At 43.4% G+C, this 21,976-nt stretch overlaps 1 protein-coding gene across 1 annotated transcript in view; it reads left to right on the top strand.

The window, feature by feature from the left end:
• NELL2 (neural EGFL like 2) overlaps positions 1–21,976 on the top strand; it is a 230,561-nt gene that overhangs the window by 160,538 nt on the left and 48,047 nt on the right. The window contains exons 14-15 of the mRNA XM_044998981.1: positions 19,236–19,358; positions 20,729–20,824. Coding sequence (XP_044854916.1) covers positions 19,236–19,358; positions 20,729–20,824 — 219 coding nt within the window. The remainder of the gene's footprint in view (positions 1–19,235; positions 19,359–20,728; positions 20,825–21,976) is intronic.

Raw genomic sequence — 21,976 nt, 5'->3', positions numbered from 1 at the left:
TTTTCTTGCCAAAATGAAAAACCAAAAAAAATTCATTTTAGATAAAAAATATCTGAAATGAAACAAAGACCTGAAATTACACTTTTTTAAAAATCAGGTTTTAGTTTAATTTCAGGATGTTCTTTGATCCAGCTCCCCCCCTTTTTTTTGCTGGTTTTTCGGGGGGGGGGAGAGGTTCCAACTTTTTAAAATAAATATAGCTAAAGTTCTCAACAAAACATTTTGAAACATAGTTGAAATGTTTAATTTTGAAATGGTTGAAATTAACAGTTTTTATTTCTTGACTAACAAATTATATATTTCTTTCATTCGAGACTATTCATCAAATAATTCATTAATAATCTTGGTGAGCCCCAGAAAGCATTTTTTTGGCAAATTTACTATTTGTCAAAAAAAAATTCACACAGTTCCACTAGATACTATGAAAATCTTAGCTTCTGTGTTAAGAATTGGCATTGTGGGGAACAGCTTTTCTAATAAGAGGAGGCTGTTTTACCTACCAGGCTTCAGTGAATTTTTTTCAAGATTCTGACAAGCCACCTGTAACCCGTGGGAGACTATGGCTGTTTGCCAGACCTAGAAGCAGCAAACTATTACACTCTCCATATGTCTACATAACTACTGTCATACATTCATGGATGAAATGCAACAAGAATTTAGTCTGTCATTTACACTGGTCTAAATCAGGAGTAAGAGGATACTGTAGGAGTAGAGGATAATCAGGAATAGAATGACTTAATCTGGGTGACTGTATTTTTTTTTAAATAAGGTTTTACTTTTGTAAATGAAAATTTTGTGAATGTTTTTATTTATGCATCTTATAACCAGGGCTGGATTTCCAGTTAGGCACAGTAAGCATGTGCCTACGGGCACTGGCATTCTAGGGGTGCCTCAAAGTAAAAAAATTCATGTTTTATGGAAAACACAAAGATCAGCTGTAGGCAGGGTAGGGGAGGGGCTCTAAGGATGCTGAGCCTTGAGGCGCGTAAAGCGTAAATCCAGCCCTGCTTATGACCCATTCCCCGCATACTTCTTCCAATGTACTGTATTCATAAAATCAGTGACCACAGAATTTGAATATTTTCATTATGAATACTTGCTTTATAATGCAAAGCATTGAAATTACAGGCTATTTAACCAGCAAAAATATATTTACACTATTTTCATCATTCCAAATATCTGTCTCTATAGATATTGGAATTAATTCTTAAATATTCAGGAAGTTAATGTCGGCATCACATGCAAACTAAGGTTTGGATTGGACTGACAAGATAAGCAGCTCTGAATCTCATAAAGAAATCACAAGGGAAAATATATTGTCAGCAACAGTAATTACAGCAGGTAATTGTGTCATTTACCCTGTTACAGACCACTGAATGTGACGAGCGTGCGACAGACCAGCTGTCACACACTGTTAGCTTTGACGTTCAGGGGTCTGGAAAACTATACAATGTCTTAGTGATGGTGCATTTAAAAACATAATGAAGATGAAGGTTTTAAAGTGGTAGATGGTGCATAACTGGGCAGTTTTTGAGTTCGGAGGATTGATTTCTTGGAGTGGTGGGCTTCATCAAGAATATTGGTGCTTCAGGTTTTTTCCTGTGCTTTTAATAAGTTTGGAAATATAGGAGTGTAAAAATGTTTGGTAAGAAGAATTTATTACTTAGCCCCTGGTTGTAGAGGAGGCAAGCATGGTGGTTTGATTTAGCAGTAATGTCTGAACTCTATGTAATTTCTACCTGCATAGCTTTTTTTGATGTTTTGGGGTAAGAAGAGAACATGATTATCTGAAATGGCTAGTCTTAACAGGCTTACCATTCTGGTATGGTTTCAGGGATATGATCATAGAATTCAAGATCAGAAGGGACCATTATGATCATCTAGTCTGACCTCCTGCAAGATGCAGGCCACATAAGCCGATCCACCCACTCCTGAACTAATTCTCTCCCTTGATTCTGCTGTTGAATGCTCCAAATCATGATTTAAAAACTTCAAGTAGCAGATAATCCACCAGCAAGCGACCCCTGCCCCATGCTTCGGAGGAAAGCGAAAAACCTCCAGGGCCACTGCCAATCTACCCTGGAGGAAAATTCCTTCCCGACCCCAAATATTGCTATCAGCTGAACCCCGAGCATGTGGGCAAGACTCTCCAGCCAGACCCTCTGGAAAAGGCTAACAATATCCCAACATTGACCCTTTGTACTAATTACCAGTGTGGCACGTTATTGACCTATTGACTAAACCCGTTATCCTATCATACCATCCCCTCCATAAACTTATCCAGCTTAATCTTAAAGTTATGGAGGTCCTTCACCCCCACTGTTTCCCTCGGTAGGCTGTTCCAGAATTGCACTCCTCTGATGGTTAGAAACCTTCGTCTAATTTCAAGCCTAAATTTCCTGACTGACAATTTATATCCGTTTGTCCTCGTGTCCACATTAGCACTGAGCTGAAATAATTCCTCTCCTTCCCTGGTATTTATCCCTCTGATATATTTAAAGAGTGCAATCATATCTCCTCTTATCCTTCTTTTGGTTAAGGAAAACAAACCGAGCTCCTCAAGTCTCCTTTCATACGACAGGCTTTCCATTCCTCTGATCATTCTAGTGGCACTTCTTTGTACCCGTTCCAGTTTGAATTCATCCTTCTTAAACATGGGAGACCAAAACTGCACACAATACTCCAAAGGAGATCTCACCAACGCCTTATATAACGGGACTAGCACCTCCTTATCTCTACTAGAAATACCTCGCCTAATGCATCCCAAGACCGCATTAGCTTTTTTAATGGCCACATCACATTGCCTACTCATAGTCATCCTACGATCAACCAGGACTCCTAGGTCCTTCTCCTCCTCCGTTACTTCCAATTTAACACTAATTTAAGCCACAATCCCAAACTCCAGGGGCTCAGTGTCGGTGCAGTTTCTTCTGGGCAGAGCAGCTTGCAGGATCAGGACCTAAGTCTTACCTTTGGAATTTAAACAGCAAGAGCAGGCAAAAGCAAAGAAGGAGCTCTGATTACAGAGCCAAACACATCCTGGGATGTGAGTAGAGCTAAAGTAAATAATTTACAGGGGAAATATTTTTGGTTTGTTTTTAGCTTGTTTCCTAACTGTAAGGATTGATTGTGATCACTTTGAGTATTTGAGACCCAAACAATACTTTGTAACTTTGTCCTGTTTAGTGGAGCTTTTCATAGTATTAGGTAACGATATTTTTGTTTAGCTGAGTTTTATTGTATGTTTTCTCTGTATTTCTATAATTCTCCAATAAAATCTGTGTTATATGTATGTGTGTGTGTTACCAACTATAGAAATAAATATAGAAATAAGTGTGTGTGTTTTTGTGTGTGTGTGTGTGTGTAAATAACCCGCATGGTCCTGGATACTGTTATTTAGGGACAATCACTAGTGAGTTCCTTCAGGAAACTGCATCTAACTGTGATCTCAGGGGATGTAGAGCCAGGAATAATAACTTGAATGCAAAGCCAAGGGTGATTATGAGACTACGATCTCTTTCTCTAAGCAGTGCCTCAACAGGCTGTGGAGTCCTGGTTAAAGACTGTATAATGATAACTGTTCTTTTTCTTTGAGTAGGTTTCTTTGTGGATCCTACTGCAGGCGTTCATGTGTGCAAGATCAGCTTTTTGAAATAGTGTCTGGGGCTGTGTGTATGCCCTGAGCCTCCTCACATATGACGGCACTGGGAGGGGGATGACACCCCCTCAGTTTCCTCAGCAAGACAATTTGGCGAGTGACCGGCTCACTAGTTCTTAGCTTTGGCTAAACCTCAAAAGTCTTCTACAAACTTTTAGAACTCTTCTAATTCTTTGACATATGACTGCCGTGATCTATATTAGTCCATTTGAAATGAGTATTGACTGTCTGACACCCCCCCCCATATACCTGCTGACCCTGCACAGAACCCACTCCTGTATAGAGCTACTTAACAAGGCAGACCCAAAACCTGCAGGTTTCAAACCCTGACCATGTTGTGATGGACTGATTTGTCTATTCTGTTCAGAAGAATCAGATATACAGAACTGATATTAGGTGTGCCTATCAATTTCTGCAAGAACACACAAATCACAAGACATGATGTTGAAGTGCCATCTTCTGAAACAGTCCATGAAGGACTCATCAGACTCTGAGGAAATGAGCTCCAGAATCAGGCTAGCAGACAATCCAGCTTCATTTAGTGCCCGATCTGCCAGAAACTACCAACACCCACAGCTCTGAAGCAGACCCCAATATCAGCACCCAAGCTGGCACCAACACCTCTAACCCCAGACAATGAGTCCTGGTGGAACTCAATGTCCTCCCATAAGGCCAGACCACTGAAAGCCTGCAGAGATATATCCACCAGCTCTCTTGCAGCATTGATGGCTGCTGATAAGGAGTAGCCTAAGATGCAAAGGCAGACTCCTCCAGACTAACCCCGGCTCTGGCAGCACATCTTTTGGCATCAATGCCTACTGTTGAATTTTTTAGGGTGGTAGCAAGTCCATGCTGTAGCCCAACACAGGATGCCAGTCTCCATTGCAACAGGAAGCCTGGGCCGCAGCTTTATAGAAACTGCAGTAACAATTCTAGGAGCAGCCACGTCAGAGACTCGCTAACCCTGCTGCTCGTGCTGCCTGTAAGTCCCAGTCCTTCCCTAGCCAAAACAGGACTAGAAGCTGATTCACAGGTGTGCTTGAGTAATGTGACCATTCCCTCCAGTGAGCTGCAAGAATCTTGAGCTACTTGTTTGGGTGCCATTTAAATGGAGAAGGTGAGCACAAGCTTTGTATTAGGCCTTAGATGAGGATGTGTTGCAGATCATGAAGATGTCAAAGTTGCTATCCTGGTCTGGTTGGAGATCTCAAGAAAGGGATACTGACAGAAGTTCCAAGGTGAGCCCCTTTCTTCAGGGGTACAGATGCCCACTGTTACCCAGTGCTTGAAATGAGTACTGACTGTCTGACTAGTTCAAACCCCAGCAATGGACAGTGGAGTTGCTTATGGACAAAAGTAATAATTAAGTACTTGGTCTGCCTGGGAGGATGTAGACATGGGTGTGCTAGTATTAATTGTCTGTGCTGCAGAGGTGGTACAACAAACAGAGGAATACTTGAAGACTGAGCACCTGGAGAGACCACCATGCCTATGGCTGGATCCTAAAGTCAAGAAGTCACTATGGAATAAAGTGAAGGGTTTGGAGATTCCAAGAGGAGAGCCAGAAAAGACATGGATGCCCACCTGGAATAGAAGGGAGAGCTAACAGCCCCTCTGACTGTGTGTTGTTTCCTTGTTAACAAGGGCTCATAAAGCTGTGTCCATATACGGAGTCTGTCTGTGCAAGAGACTTGTGGTCTTGTTCAGATCATGGGATTTCCATGGGTGAACCCTGCCCATGCAGCTAGGAGGAGGATAGTAAGTGACTTTGTAGACATTAGTGTGGAAGGATTTAATTAAAAGTGGGTTCCTGCTGGCAGCAAAACCCAGGTCACTACTGGGGATTTCTGGAAATATTCCCCAGCTGAAAGTAGGGGTTTGGGTGGGCTGATGTTAGGTGGAGGTGTAGTCATTACCCTGACCAACTGTTGTGGGGTGAGATAGGAAACACTTTAGGGCTCTCCTGTGCTCTAGGAAGTCATAAAACTGGCTCATGAATGGGGAGACACCACAGAATGCTTACACACCAGGTCCTCTGGCAACCACCAGATTACATTGGGGGGTTCGAGAGAAAAGAAAGCGCATGCCCAAAGCCCAACTCATGTGACTGGGCAAAGATGGTGTGATGGGTTCCCCTTGGGGTGCCACCTGCAACTGGGGTACCACTGAGCCCTCCTAACCCACCAGCCTGGGCTCCCTCTCACACTGTGGTGCTGTGATAAGTTGCCAAGCTCTCCAAGCTTGCTCTTTCACCAGCATACACACAGGTAGAGACACACCCAGCTGCAGAATTTACAGGCTGCTGTGATCAGCTCTGCATGGGGAGGCTACAGCTAAGGAACTGCCCAGCTGCTCAAGAGAACACCCCCCTCTGGGGTGTAAACCCAAAATTATACCATTGTGCACTGCACAGAGATGTGTACAGAGTAAGCTCTTGAAATTCGCCCCCTCCCTCAATGTAGAGAGAGAATATACAACAGCTTTTTGCCCCAAGTTATAACTCCCACACACTGGTTTGTGATATAGCAAAAGCAAATTTATTAACTACAAAAGATAGATTTTAAGTCATTATAAGGGATAGCAAACAAATCAAAGCAGGTTACCTACTAAATGAACAAAAATGCAATCTAAGCTTAATATATTAAAGAGATTGCATTTGAGTAGCAAAGTCTCACCCTAAATGATGATTTAAGCTGGTTGCAAAGATTCTTAAGAGGCCAACTGCTCTTGCTTGCAGTTTAAAAACTCCAGTTATTCCTTTCCCAGGCTAGAAACCCCTCTAGCTGGGGTCCAGCACTTCCCTCCCATTTCAGTCCTTGTTACTCAGGTATTTCCAAGAGTCTCCTTTGGGCGGGGAGTCAGTGAAGAACTCATGATGATGTCACTCCCCTGCCTTAAATAGCTTTTGCATAGGGCGGGAACCTTTCGTCTCCAACTTTGGTTCCCAGACCTTTCAGTGGAAAAACACTGGAATTCCAAGATGGAGTCCAGTACCAGGTGATCTGGTCACATGCCCCTATAGTGTCATAGCAGCCATGACTTGGAGGCTTTTTGTAGCATCCTCCAGAAGGCTCCCTGGTGGGAGATTATCTTCTTCTAAGATCTATTGTTCTCCCTAGTGGTCTATTGACTTGAATGGGCCATTCCCAGCCAGCCATCTAGACTGACAGTTTTTGCCTAGTGGGCGTTACCCAGGAGTAAATAGCCAAGAAGTCACAGAGACAATATTCCTAACTTCAGATACCAAAATGATACATGCATACAAGTAGGATAATCATATTCAGTAAATCATAACCTTTTCAATGATATATTACATGATCTATCTTGCATAAAATACATCATAATTACGCCATACTCATATCATAATAATATTACTATAAAGAATATGGGCTGTAGTGTCACAGATGGTATGTGAGGGATCCTAACCTAAGTAAGGGTATGTCTACACTACAAGAGTAGTTCAATTTAACTTAGGTTGAATTTGTGGATTCAACCTGATGAATTTGAATTTGTGTATCCACACTAAGGACACTAATTCGACTTTGTGAGTCCACACTAACGGGGCAGGTGTCGACATTGGAAGCGGTGCATTCTGGGCAGCTATCCCACAGTTCCCGCAGTCCCCACTTCCCATTGGAATGCTGGGTAGAGCCCCCAATGCCTTCTGGGGGAAAAATGTGTCGAGGGTGGTTTTGGGTAACTGTCGTCATTCAACCGTCACTCCCGCCCTCTCTGCTTGAAAGCGCCGGCGGGAACTCTGTTCGCGCACTTTTCTGGTCAGTGACAGCGTGGACACCACAGCACTGCGAGCATGGAGCCCGCTGCGATCATCGCTGCACTTATGGCCGTTGTCAACTCCTCGCACCTTATCGAACACCTCTTCCACAGTCAGCTGCTGAGAAATCGGGCGAGGAGGCTCCGGCAGCGCGGTGAGGACATGAAGTGTGAGAGTGGCACAGACCTCTCACAAAGCACGGGATCCCGCGCCGCGGAGATCATGGTGGCAATGGGTCACGTTCATGCTATGGGACGGCGATTCTGGGCCCGGGAAACAAGCATGGACTGGTGGGACCGCATAGTGCTGCAGGTCTGGGATGAATCACAGTGGCTGCGAAACTTCAGGATGCGTAAGGGCACTTTCCTTGAACTGTGTGACTTGCTGGCCCCTGCCCTGAAGTGCCAGGACACCCGGATGCGAGCAGCCCTGAGTGTGCAGAAGCGAGTGGCCATAGCCCTCTGGAAACTTGCAACGCCAGACAGCTACCGGTCAGTAGCGAACCACTTTGGCGTGGGCAAATCTACCGTGGGGGTTGCTGTGATGCAAGTAGCCCACGCAATCGTTGACCTACTGCTCTCAAAGGTGGTGACCCTGGGAAACATCCAGGTCGTCATAGATGGCTTCGCCGCGATGGGATTCCCAAACTGCGGTGGGGCTATAGATGGCACTCACATCCCTATCCTGGGACCGGACCACCAGGCCAGCCAGTATATTAACCGAAAGGGCTACTTTTCAATGGTGCTGCAAGCACTGGTGGACCATAGGGGACGTTTTACCAACATCTACGTCGGGTGGCCGGGCAAGGTTCATGAAGCGCGTGTGTTCAGGAACTCTGGTCTGTTTAGATGCCTGCAGGAAGGTAGTTTCTTCCCGGAACACAAAGTAAGTGTTGGGGATGTGGAGATGCCTACAGTGATCCTCGGGGACCCAGCCTACCCGCTAATGCCCTGGCTCATGAAGCCCTATACAGGCGCCCTGGACAGTGACAAGGAGCTCTTCAATTACCAGCTGAGCAAGTGCAGAATGGTGGTGGAGTGTGCTTTCGGACGTTTCAAGGGGAGATGGAGGAGCTTACTCACTCGCTCGGATCTCAGCGAAACCAATATCCCCATTGTTATTGCAGCTTGCTGTGTGCTCCACAATCTCTGTGAGAGCAAGGGGGAGACCTTTATGGCGGGATGGGAGGTTGAGGCAAATCGCATGGCTGCTGATTACGCTCAGCCAGACACCCGTGCGATTAGAAGAGCCCAGCGGGAAGCGCTGTGCATCCGGGAGGCTTTGAAAGCTAGGTTCCTCAGAGAGCAGGGTAACCGATGACTGTCCAGTCTCTTTACAGAGAAGCTGAACCTGCCCCTGTTTCAGTTACTATTGACTTTTTTCAGCGGTTACATACCCCGTTCACCAGGTTTCCCCCCTTCCAACAGACATTTAAAAATAAAGTTATTGGAACATTTTTAATTAACAAAGTTTTCTTTACTAACGAATTCTCGTTCAAGGGTTCCAACAGGGACGCAGACTGTGGTGGGTACGGTGTGCAGTGATGTACAGACCGCTTCTACACTCGAGGACTGACAGGCTCCTGCTCCTACAGCGGTCTCTGGGGGGAGGACGGTTACCGGAGGGTGTGCAGGAAGGGGTGGGTTTGCAGAAAGGGGTGAGGGGTGTGTGGGAAGGGTGAGTAGGTGTGGGGGGATGATGGCTCTGGCTGGGGCTCAGGGCATCGGAGAGGTTCATGGCTAGGGTGGAAGGGCATGGTAAGGGCAGCCTGCCTTGCCATTTGTGGATGCCAGGCGCTCGGACCCTGGGGCAACATACACCTCCCAGACTGACCTGTGGCAGCAGACACCTCGCAGAGTGACCCGGGTGCCTAGTGACTGCACTCTGTGTGTGACCTGCTGTTGATCCTGCCCCCATGTCTGTACCCTGTTAATGGTGGCTGTCCTATGCAATTAACAAACCCCTCCCCCCCTTCACACAAAGTCTTCTGCAAAGAAACATGACGGAAACAGTAATGAACAGCAAACTATTTTTAATATTCAACTACACAGTTGGGGGATGAAACTGGGATTTGGGATCGGGTGAGCCAGGAAGGCAAGCAATTCTCATACTTTAGGGAATGAGAGCTGTTTGGTACATGAGCGCTCTGCTGGGGTGGAGTGACAGTTTTCATATCCCCTAGCGCCCCTCCTTCTTGTGATTTTGGGTGAGGGGGGGACAGGACTTTGTGGCGGGGGAGGGCGGTTGCAGATACAGTTCAGGGGGGCTCTCTGCTCCTGCCTGCGGTCCTGCAGAACATCCACAAGGCGCCGGAGCGTGTCCGTTTGCTCCCTCATTAGTCCAAGCAGCGTTTGAGTCGCCTGCTGGTCTTCCTGCCGCCACCTGTCCTCCCGTTCGCTGTGTGAGCGCTGCTGCTGAGAGAGGGTCTCCCTCCACTGGCTCTGCTGGGCCGCCTCGGCTCTGGAGCAGGCCATCAGTTCAGCGAACATCTCGTCCTGAGTCTTTTTCTTTCGCCGCCTAATCTGCGCCAGCCTCTGTGAGGGGGATGCCGGGGCAGTTCGGGAAAGAGCCGCAGCTGTGTGATGGGAAAAAGGAAGTGATTTCCTTGCAAAGATACATGTTTGTGAACACTGAACACAGTCTACTCAGTTTCTGTGAACAAGACCATACAGGGCACCTAATCTCATGTGCTCTCAGGACAAGTTCGAATTTTCGGCATTCGCTTTCATTGCCTGGGGTCTTGCACTGGAGATCGGACAAGCGGGGCAGGACAGCAGAATCTGTGTAGCAGCGAGGCCTGGTAAGCCGTAAACTTTAGGCTGCTTAACAGTTAATGGATAGCAGTGCCCTCCTGCTGCAGGCAATCTGGAAAGCATAAAGTCTGACCCTGTTCCAGCCCCTCGCGGCTGTCCCCGGGAAAGATCCCTGTATGCTTTTCCTCTGCAGCCTCCAACACGTGGCTGTTAAACGACGGTCATTGTTATGCAAAGGAAAAGTCAAGCATTCGCAATAGTAACATTAAAGTAATTCCCCTAATTAGATGCAGCAGTCGCCGAGCGAGATCACCCTGAGGCGGGTCTCCAGGAGAAACAGAGAGTGCATGCTGCGTGAATCCCTGCACAGACCAGGGCCCTATGCTGCGATGCTGGTCGAGGCAATGCTCCCATTATACCTCAGGATGGCCTGGCGCGGAAGAGTGTGCTTCCACGGAGCACCCAACAAGGCACCTCTCCCCAGGAACCTCCTGCGGAGGCTTTTCGAGTACCTCTCCGAGAGCTTCGTAGAACTGTCCCAAGAGGATTTCTGTTCGATCCCTATATGCATTGACCTTCTTTTTATATAGTTTTTATTCCTGTTTTGTTAAAAAATAAATGTTTACATGTTTATAGCACTTACCAACTGATCCTTCCCCTGATTCGGAGTCCGGGTTAACGGCCGGGGAGGGTTGGTAGGGGATCTCTGTGAGGGTGATGAAGAGATCCTGGCTGTCGGGGAAAGCAGTATTGTAACCGCTGTCGCCTGCCTCGTCCTCCACAAACCCTTCCTCATCTTCCCCATTGGCGAACATCGCCGAGAAACTGCCCCTTGACACTATCCCATCCTCAGAGTCCACTGTCACTGGTGGGGCAGTGGTGGCAGACCCACCGAGAATGGCATGCAGTGCCTCGTAGAAGCGGCATGTCTGGGGCTGGGCTCCGGAGCGTCCGTTTGCCGCTTTGATTTTTTGGTAGCCTTGTCTCAGGTCCTTGATTTTCACGCGGCACTGCGTTGCATCCCGGCTGTATCCTCTGAGTGCCATGACTTTGGAGACCTTCTCGTAGGTCTTTGCATTCCGTTTTTTGGAGCGCAGCTCCGAAAGCACAGACTCATCGCCCCACACAGCGATCAGATCCAAGACTTCCCAGTCAGTCCATGCTGGGGCCCTCTTTCTACTCTGAGATTGCATGGACTCCTCTGCTGGAGAGCTCTGCATCGCTGCCAGTGCTGCTGAGCTCGCCACGATGTCCACACAGGAAATGAGATTCAAACTGGCCAGACAGGAAAAGGAATTCAAATTTTCCCGGTGCTTTTCCTGTATGGCTGATCAGAACATCTGAGCTCGGACTGCTGTCCAGAGCGTCAACAGAGTGGTGCAGTGTGGGATAGCTCCCGGAGCTAGTAAGTTCGATTTGCATCCACACCTAGCCTAATTCGACATAGCCATGTCGAATTTAGCGCTACTCCCCTCGTCGGGGTGGAGTACCGAATTCGAACTAAAGAGCCCTCTAGGTCGAATTAAATGGCTTCCTGGTGTGGACTGGTGCACGGTTAATTCGAATTAACGCTGCTAAATTCGAATTAAAGTCCTAGTGTAGACCAGGCCTAAGAAGATAAACTTTAATCTACACACTAGCTGTCCGGTGTTTCGGAAGAGGCTGGAAAATATCCTGCTCTCACTGTGCCATAAAATCCATAATTAGAGTCACTAAGGCATGATCCAAAGAAACTTATAGATGAGGATTAACTATTTCTCCAATTTGTGAGAGACAAACACAGTGAGAAGGTGAACGAATCCTTCTGCTGCAGCAGGCCTTGTGGTCTGTGAAGCCACCCCTGTCTTTTCTCTGAGTGTGAGAGTTCACAGTGAAATAAGACATTTTACCAGAAAATCTGTGGAGAGTTTCTTAAACTACATTCTCAAAGAGCACAGTTCAGGAGGATTTGGATTTAGATTTCATATGGAAAAGCTGTATTTGAAGATAATACTGAAACATTTCTCTTAGGTTTAGCTGGCTTAAGAGGTTTTCTTATCTCTTCATGGAGGTAGAAAGCAAAGCAGGCTTTCCTAGTGAGAAAGGATCATGTGGGGTTAGAGATGGGAGATACTCTAGCAGGGGGTTTCGCTACCAGACCAAAAGTTTTAGGATTTCTCTTCTCTTCAGACAAAGAATATCAGTGGGCAGATAAAGATTTTATCATGTTGATAGCTGAAGATATTATTAATGTTACTGATGTGCATGCATGGGAGGCAGCAGGGCTGGAAGTCCCCCTCAGTGAGGTTAAAAATGGCACTTGGGTAGTGTCAGTATAGAGCAATTATTTAAAATTTATGAGGGCAGGAATGAGTAGCCCACTGCATTTCTGTATTTATAAATTCCCCTTCCATCCCGGTGCGCCATATGGTTCCCTCCCAACCCCAATACTGGCCTGAACTGTACTGATGCCTCTCAGCCAAGGTGTTGTCAATTTTCAGGGCCATGCAGCAGACCATGTTGTTTCTGTTGTTCGAGAAACCAATGTTACAGAATTCATAATTCATTTATATGAGTTCTGTTAACCTCAAACTGAGATAGGGCAACTCACGGAACCCCTCTCAGTTAATATTGCCAGCCACCAAGAACAGCTGCCTTGTCATTGCCCCTCCCAGTCTCCAATCGCCCTGCCCTCTGCTGACCTGTTATTGCTCAGCCGATTGATTGCCCTTTAATCTGCAGCTTTCATTTCGTGATATGTTCTCCCCTTCTGTTCTTCTCATTAGTACTGAGTTTTGTGAGCTCCTGAATCTTTCTGATAATGGATGTGAAAATGGCTGCTGCATTTTTACCATGTCCAGTGATAGGGTTTTTCTCCTGAAGTTTTGCTAGCGGCTCCTATACTAGGTGTTTTGTTGTTATATTGACTCCAAATGTAGAATAAATAAACCAATAAATAAAAACGAAGAGACGCAGACATCTGGATGAACATAATGGCAGCTGTTCTCCCTGAAGAACAATGATGGACTGAGTAATTACAGACAAATGGCATTTCAGAGATCAGAATGGTCTCTAAATGGCTACAAAGAAAAGAACCATTTCAGGCACACACTATGCCAGAATCACTTATTACTATTACTATTATTTATGCTGCAGACACATTATGCTGGCACTCGTCATGATTCCGTAGTTGAGAGTGATTTCATGTTGCACTTAAAGCAGGGGGTCAACTGCTTATGCATGAAAAATACAGTATATCATCCTCCAACTTACTGCACTCTTTGAGTATAGAATGAATTTTCTGAGAATTTACAAGTAAAACTGTTAATTAATTTGAGTTAAAATTAATTAAAACTGGGTCCTTTAAGAAATGTAACATCTGTCTTTTCCCAAATGATCCTAATTATGGAAAGTTTGAAGAGACTGTATTTTTCCATTTAGATAAAATTAATTTAAATCTTGTGTATGAGCTATACGAGAAGGAATTAGCTTTTAATTAAGCTAAATTATTAGTGATTGTTTTGATTACACAAGCTACAGACTAGTTTGGGTTAAACAGTTCAGGTGACTCTCAAACAGTATCATTATTAGAGCTGGGTGGTGTTTGTCAGCTGAAACTTGTTGGCAAAAAATGCAGATTCAGTGACAGCAAAATGTTGCATAAATTCATAGCAGTTTTACTGAATTATTTGTGTTAAAAAATTCCAGAGAAATCCAAAGAATGTTTCAATTTTTCATTTCAAAATGACTTTGTTTCAAAATTTCCTTCCATTTTATTTTAAAAATGTAAAAACATTAAATACTTGAAACCAACAAAACATTTTGTTTGGGGTCAAACAATATTTAATTCAACCCGAAATGGCATTTTTTTCAACTTTTCAGTTCACAGAAAATTTCATTTTTGGTTCAAAATAAAAAAAAAATGGGTCAGTGTCCTAAAGAATCTAAATACAGAAAGGAGAAGTAGGGAGATGGAAAAGGGTCACATCACATAAGCAGAGTGATGAGTGGCAAATGCCATATTAGTCTCATATTTCTTTTTAATTGTTTTAAATATTTATTAGTGGAGTATGGAGTAAGGGGAACAATGAAGAAGTTGAGTTAATAGGAGCATGGGAGTGGGAAAAGAAGGGCAGGGTGAGATGCCTCTTGTGTATATAGTGCACTGGAATTTACTACCTTTGTTCTTCAGAACTCTTCATGCCACTTGAGACAGTTGGTGTAATTGTCCTAGCTGCACTGAAGTCAGTGCAGCTAGGACAATTTACACCAGCTGGGGATCTGTCCCTATGAGGAAGTACTTTTGCCCTTGCAACTACTGCTATTTACCTCCACAATCAGGAGTCACTATCAGCTTTATTTATGTTCAGGACTTTGTAGACTGTCTTTTGGAGCAAAGTAATAACATTTTGTCAAATAGAAGCCTTTCTGAAATACAGTGCTGAGTGCTGTTTTGTAAAGAAGTAAAATGAAATATAGTGTATCAGTAAAGGTAGCCTAGCTGTGCAGTTAGTTTATATAAACATAGGGAAACAACTTGCATACTCACACTTTTAAATTTCTTTAACTAAGGCGTCTGTTTTCTGAAGGATCTGAATGGATCATACATATGCACTTATTGTCACTGTGAAGTAGTAGCAAAAGTATGCTGAATTCTGGAGCTAAAACGGTTTTTGTCTCGGTAGAGTCCATTACTCTAGGAACAGCTTAATCAACATGAATACCATATTTAAGGCTTCTGTTGATTCCCAAAGCAGAGATATTACGAATGTTAATGCACTTGAGCAGAGTCCTGGCTAGTGTTAAATGGATTTTAGATGTATTAGATAATATAGCTTTAGAAGTAATCAGTGAAACCAGTGCATTTGCTCTTTATGGAAAGTGCATTTACACATATTCAGATTTGTAAATCATTAAAATCTCTTTGCAAAAGTAATTTTATTTCCTTGATTCTTTATTACTGTTGTAGCTGGCATGACCATGCCATCATCATAATGATGTGTAGTGAAGTGAATATTAGATTGTTGTTAAATCTGCCACATTATTTCTAAAGGTGCTTGAAATAAATATTAACTCCTAATATACTTCATCCATAAGAAATAACATGTTTGTTCTATATTTACAGTTCTAATTTGTGTAGAATTTGTTATACTTACCAAATGGAAGAAACTGTATTAAAGATGAGCTGTAAAGTATTTTTTAAAAGTTGATTTTGCTTCATGATATATGTTCACATCAGCTGTTTGCAACATATGGTTTGTTATGTGTGTGAGATCACTCACTTAAATCTCTATAATGTCTTTCTTTATTTAAATTGAACATTTTTAGAAAAAGAAACCAAAATAACAGACATGAGAATTAATTAGATTTTAAGCAACAAAATGCTATTACAGTCCATTGTAAATATGCATGTACTCAGTTTTTAAAATATGTATTATCTGATAGGCCTTATCTTGTATCTCAGGCTATATTATGATTTATATATAAATATAGGTAGACAGCTTTGACATTAGTTTTATTATAGTCAGATTAATTTTTTTTTCAAATGTATACAAAACCTCCTTTCTATGAGATTTTTACCACCCTCCCCCAAATAATTTATTTAATGCACCTTGCACCAAAGTCATGACAAAGCCATGTACAGCTAATCAGAACTGCCATTTTCTAGCATGGAGCATATAGACATGTCAATGAGCCTTAAATTTAAACAGTTTTAACAATAGTATACTAGCACTAAATGTAGATGGAATATAAAACATGAAAACTCATTTCCCAACACATTTCAAAATGTCTCTTTCTGTAATTGAGTCTAAAATCTTCCTGTTGCTCTGACACATTTTCTTCTAAACTAGCAATATCTCACGGCTGTTCTACACTACTGTGGTAAAAAGATCTAACTTATGCAACTTCAGTTACATGAATAATGTAACTGAAGTAGACATTGTTAGATCCACTTACCACAGTGGCTACACTGCACTGTGTCGATGGGAGAGCGTCTCCCATCGACTTCCCTTACGCTTCTCAGGGAGGTGGAGTACACAAATCGATGGGAGAGTGCTCTTAAGTACCCTTAAGCCTCATCCTGAGAATCATTTATAAGAATCAGGGGCGGCTCTAGGAATTGGGCCACCCCAAGCACGCCGCGGGAGGCGCTCTGGCAGTCGCCGGTCCCGCGGCTCGGGTGGACCTCCTGCAGACGTGCCTGCGGAGGGTCCGCTGGTCCCGCGGCTTCGGGGGAGCATCCGCAGGCACGTCTGCGGGAGGTCCACCCGAGCCGCGGGACCAGCGGACCCTCCGCAGACACGCCTGTGGGAGGTCCACCCGAGCCATGGGACCAGCGGACCCTCCGCAGGCATGCCTGCGGGAGGTCCACCGCAGCCGCCTGCCACCCTCCCGGCGGCATGCCGCCCCAAGCGCACGCTTGGCGCGCTGGGGTCTAGAGCCAGCCCTGATAAGAATCATGTATTATATTAGTTGAAAAGAGAAAAATCTAGCACAATTTGGTCAGGGAAGAAAAAGGCTATTTTGACATGAACTTTCTCACTTTGAATATGATCAGAAAAAGACAAGGCAAAAAATAATCTTTTTTCATCCAAACTCTGTTACTTAGCTGTTAGCGTATTTATTTCATCTATAACCATGGATTGGAGAAAGTGAATAAGGAAAAGTTATTTACTTGTTCCCATAATATAAGAAGTAGGGGCCACCAAATGAAATTAATGGGCAGCAGGTTTAAAACAAATAAAAGGAAGTTCTTCTTCACACAGTGCACAGTCAACCTGTGGAACTCCTTGCCTGAGGAGGTTGTGAAGGCTAGGACTATAACAGGGTTTAAAAGAGAACTAGATAAATTCATGGTTAAGTCCATTAATGGCTTTTAGCCAGGATGGGTAAGGAATGGTGTCCCTAGCCTCTGTTTGTCAGAGGGTGGATGGCAGGAGAGAGATCACTTGATCATTACCTGTTAAGTTCACTCCCTCTGGGGCACCTGGCATTAGTCACTGTTGGTTGACAGGATACTGGGCTGGATGGACCTTTGGTCTGACCTAGTATCACCGTTCTTATGTTCTTATGTTCTTATTTTAAGGAAAATACCTCTTTTAAGAGTTCACGTACTGTATCATTATAATGTAATCTCTGGACTAAGCAACATTCAAAAGTACAGTAGTTTTCTATTTCTTTGTAGGATATACATCATATCAGGTACTCTAAGGCCCCAATTGGTTTCTTAAATGCATGAATTATCCTACTGATTTCAGTGGGAATACTTATATATTTAAGTACTTGGAATTTAGGGCCAAGTCTCCTTGGCCTGGAGACCACAACAGCTCCATGTCCCAGCAGCTGTGGATGCCACCACAACCTCTTGGAGCTCTCCCCAACAGCTGCTTTGTACTGCCCTTTCTAGATCTGCAGCCTGTGACTTGCCCTCTTTCTCCAGTATACATTTGTCTGTATTCTAGGGCAGTGAAGGGTGTTGGAATGATATCAAAGGAGTTTGGCCAACCCCACCATCTCCAAGGAACAGTGCTGATGGGCACACTCCCTGGCTGACCGTGACAGATAACTTGCAAAATTCATTACATTACAATGAAGATCCCAGTTATTGCGAAGTATTGATGTACATATCCTACAACTCAAGAGACTATCATAATGGCATGGAAAGATATTTTTGTGCATTAAGTAAATAATATGTTTCCTACACTTCCATAGTTGTTAGTCTGTTTTGTTGTATGGAATGAAAAAAGCAAGGAAATTAAATTATATTTAAATAACATTAAGATAATGACACAAAGCCAGGATATCAGTACAGCACAACTGATACTTGTGTGCCTAATTGCATAGTTGTGACATTTTTTCTCTTTTATAATGGACTGATCCCACACAAATATTACTGCACCCAGCATGAGGTTAGCCTGTGGAATTCACTGTTTCAGGAGGTTAGAGTCAAATACTGTAACTGGATTTTTAAAAGAACCAGATCATTTTATGAATAACATTTTTAATTATCCATGCTGTGATCAGGGTAATTAAATCTCATACCTCAGGACTCGTGCCTGCAGTCCTTACTCATTACACTCAATGGGAGGCTCAACTCAGTGAAGATTGCAGGATTGGGGTCTTAGCTTGTATTCTGTCTAGGGTTATTATTTGTACTCTGCTAGTACCCAGAGACCCTGCTCAGGAGTAGGGTCCTGTCATGATAGGTGCTTACAAACAGAAGAGGAGTTCTCCCCCACTCCTGTGCCCATACAATATTATACAATTGGCTAGTTGCACCATAGATGCTCTAACAGTCATTTGAAGCAAAATATTTGTCATTACAAGAGGCAGAATTACAGACTTGATGGGTCAGAGGCCTGAGCCAGTAAAACAAATTCTGAATGTCCATAATTTTATATCTAGTAAAGAAATTGCTAGTTACAATAACTAGCACTTTAGTGCTTTGCAAACACTATTAATTCTCATAACAGCCCTTTGAAGTAGATAACTATTAGCCCTGTTTGACAAACAGGAAACCCAGGCTTTGTGATGTTACCAAGGCCACAGAAGAAAGTGTCTGAGTCCAAATTAAAATTTCAGGAGTTCGTGGGTCCCAGTTCCATGCTGACGCCATTAGAACATGCCTGAAGCAGAAGTTGGTTTTGTATTGGACAGCAGGAGCAAGGCATATGGTATATAAATAAAAATGTATTAAACAGTATTTAACAAATTTGCTAGAAGCAACATGGAAACATAAGCAGCAGCCTAGCTTGTGTGTGCTGATCTGCCAAAACCAAGAACAGAATAAGGTAAAAGTCCCATTTCCCTGAAAGAGGAGAGACACCTTTGTTTTCAAACTGCTCTTTTTTTATGAAGCAAGATCAGAACTGAGTGCTAAGTGAATAACGAAGGAAAGCAATATGTCAAATTTCAGGGTGTTGCCCACTGCTTAATCCGCTTCTGGGCAATATGCAAATCCTGCTTAGTAACTACTGAGTTTATGGTTTATTTACATGGAAATATAGTTAAAGCTTTTATATTGCTGTAGTGTCACAATTCAATAACATTCATTTGTTTTACTTCTCAGAGCACGATGAATGCATCACAAACCAGCACAGCTGTGATGAAAACGCACTCTGCTTCAACACTGTGGGTGGGCACAACTGTGTCTGCAAGCCAGGTTATACAGGAAATGGTACCGTGTGTAAAGGTAAATTATCAGAAACCCTGGGCTGTAACATGCATTGTCTTCGTACTTGATAACATTTCTTGTGTCATGGTTAACACAAATCTGTTGGTGTACCTTGAAGAAGAAACTGTAGAACATTAGCATTTAAGCCCTGATTCCACAAAGAGGATTGCATGGGCCAATATCCATTGACTTTGTCTTTTACAAAGTTCCAAGTAGTTTGAAAATTTAGCATTTATAAATTGCAAGCTCTGAAATGCTGGAGTAAATACTTCTGGTATCTATCCCAAGATAATTTTGTTTTCATACAGAGTAGCCTGTTCAAAATAACCACAGTAACCAAAAACATTCCAGCTAGGAAAACCTATTACCAAATGCAATTTATTCACCATCAATCACTTGCTATTATTCCTGAATGAACTACAGATTGAATTGCATATTGTTGCGTATGTAATGTCCTTTTGTAAGTGAAAAAAGACAGCAGTAGATGTTGACCCTGAAACCTTTACTCCCCAGGAGAAGCTGGTTGCTTACAGCCACTGTCAGACCCTGGTAAACATTGCAGATTATATTGCTAGTTTTACAAAGAAGCTGAATTTTACAGAGCCACAAAGCTGCTTTTAGACTGTCTAGTGCTGCATTTCACAGAAGTTACTGAGATGTGAGGACGTTGGGTCCCATTCTGGTGGTGGTACCATATTTCAGATAGATGCAAAGCCAAGGTGCAGGCCACCTGTAATTATCTAAGAACCCCCAGAGTCCTGGCAGAATTCCAATATTTGTATCTGGAGAAAGTGGTCCTTGAATGAATGGATGCAGCTTCACTGGCATCAGTGTGAGGCACAAATGCAAATGTGAGGACAGATTTTGGACAATAATTGGTAAAGCCAGTTTTTAAAGCGCTTTATCTCTTGGGGTGATCTTACCATTTTTTATAGTTTGGATGTAATAGCTGAATACAAAGAATCAAATAGGTAATTGATTTAGTGCTCAGTTGTGTCTAATAGGCATAGACCTCTATTGGGAGGCAGTGTAGAGCCGCAAAGCCCTCAGGAGGGTTTGTGCCTCAAGGGGACAATCCGCTATGAAGTAGGAGGCAGTGCACAGGCTGAAATGTCTCAGCATGGTGCAATCTAGTCCCCTTTCTGCACCCTGCCAGCTTATCTGGCTGGTGTGGTATAGGTAACTAAGCTTCCTCCCTGCACCTTTTGGAGTGTCTTATATCCGTAGGACGGAACAGCCTCTGAATTAAGAAAAGCTGCAGGGTTTGCATTTGTGTCTGGCTGCTGCACCGGGGGTGGCCAGGGGGGCTACAAACACCTGCACAGTTACTATGCGCAATCTGGCCCTTAGCTAATAGGTTCTGATACTTTCTACTTTTGCTGTTTCAGCATTTTGCAAAGATGGTTGTAGGAATGGAGGAGCCTGCATCGCTTCCAATGTCTGTGCCTGTCCACAGGGCTTCACTGGACCCAACTGTGAAACTGGTAAGATGATAACTTCATTTATTATAAAATTATCCGTATGCCAATGTCTGCGCTATTCCAAGAAAAAAAAATTTCTAGTGTGCCTCCTAAAAGAGGTAGCTGCTGCTGGAAAGTACTCAGTTATGCAGTAGATAAACTCAGTGACTCACTTTTCTCATATGGCTCCCAAAAGCATGTACTGTACCAATCTGAACTAGCAGCATATTGACATCTTACACCAAGACATGATTGACTAGCCTACGTTCTGTTGATCCATAATTATTCACTCACTTTTCATAGCAAATAGTTTTTGGTAGTTCCCACCGGCAGTATATCCTCTGACACGTAGCAATAAACACAAACAGTTGTTCATGACCTTATTGTCAACCTGTGATTATAGTTCAATAACCCACCTTCCCATTCATCCTCATTTGAGGACTTTTTTTAATGAACTCACGGTAAGACAGGATTCAGTGCTTCCCATTGTTTTACTTTCTCTCACAGCCTTTCTTCTATGGTTGACATCTCTGGGGATGACAGGACCACAAAACCTTATTTTAAAACTTTCTTTTAAAATGTGGGTCTTTGTAAATTACACCAGTTGGGTGCTTTACTAAACAAAAGTATCTGGGATTGCTCATATTTAGCACCTTGAGCGCTTGTCAATAACTTTTCTAAATTAAAATAAATAATTTCAGTATTTTTATTGGCTACTGAATTTTTAAATGGATTCTAACAGTAAATGGCCTCGGGGTGGAAGGGAAAGCGCTTTTAGATTGATTAGCCTCGCTATGCCTACTAAAAGGACAATCTGCCACCTGTGATTGACTATTGTTGCCATTCTATATTGTCTTCAATAAATCTTCAGCATGGGGTCGAGGAGGTGTAGTTTTAGAAGCACTACCTCTGTTCTACTTGCAAACATTGTCCAATTTAGTAAAAATACTGGCTGATCTGACTTTTATACAGAAAAGGTTCTGGTCCATTTGAGAGGTGAAAAATTTGCCTGTTGTCATTGTATGTCATGGTAACTAGAATGGATATTGCTGTTCTGCACAGGAGGGGCACTGTGTGAAATAGCTGCAGCCCTGTTGGTTGGTATCTTTCTCTAGGAATGTCAAACATTCTTGACCGTTGCATTTGCTTTGCAGTGTTGGAAATTATGTGGGGCAA

Source organism: Mauremys mutica, chromosome 1, assembly GCF_020497125.1.
Source record: "Mauremys mutica isolate MM-2020 ecotype Southern chromosome 1, ASM2049712v1, whole genome shotgun sequence".
NCBI lineage: Eukaryota > Metazoa > Chordata > Testudines > Geoemydidae > Mauremys > Mauremys mutica.
Note: the sequence above shows the minus strand (reverse complement) of the source record. Positions and strands in the feature narration are given on the sequence as shown.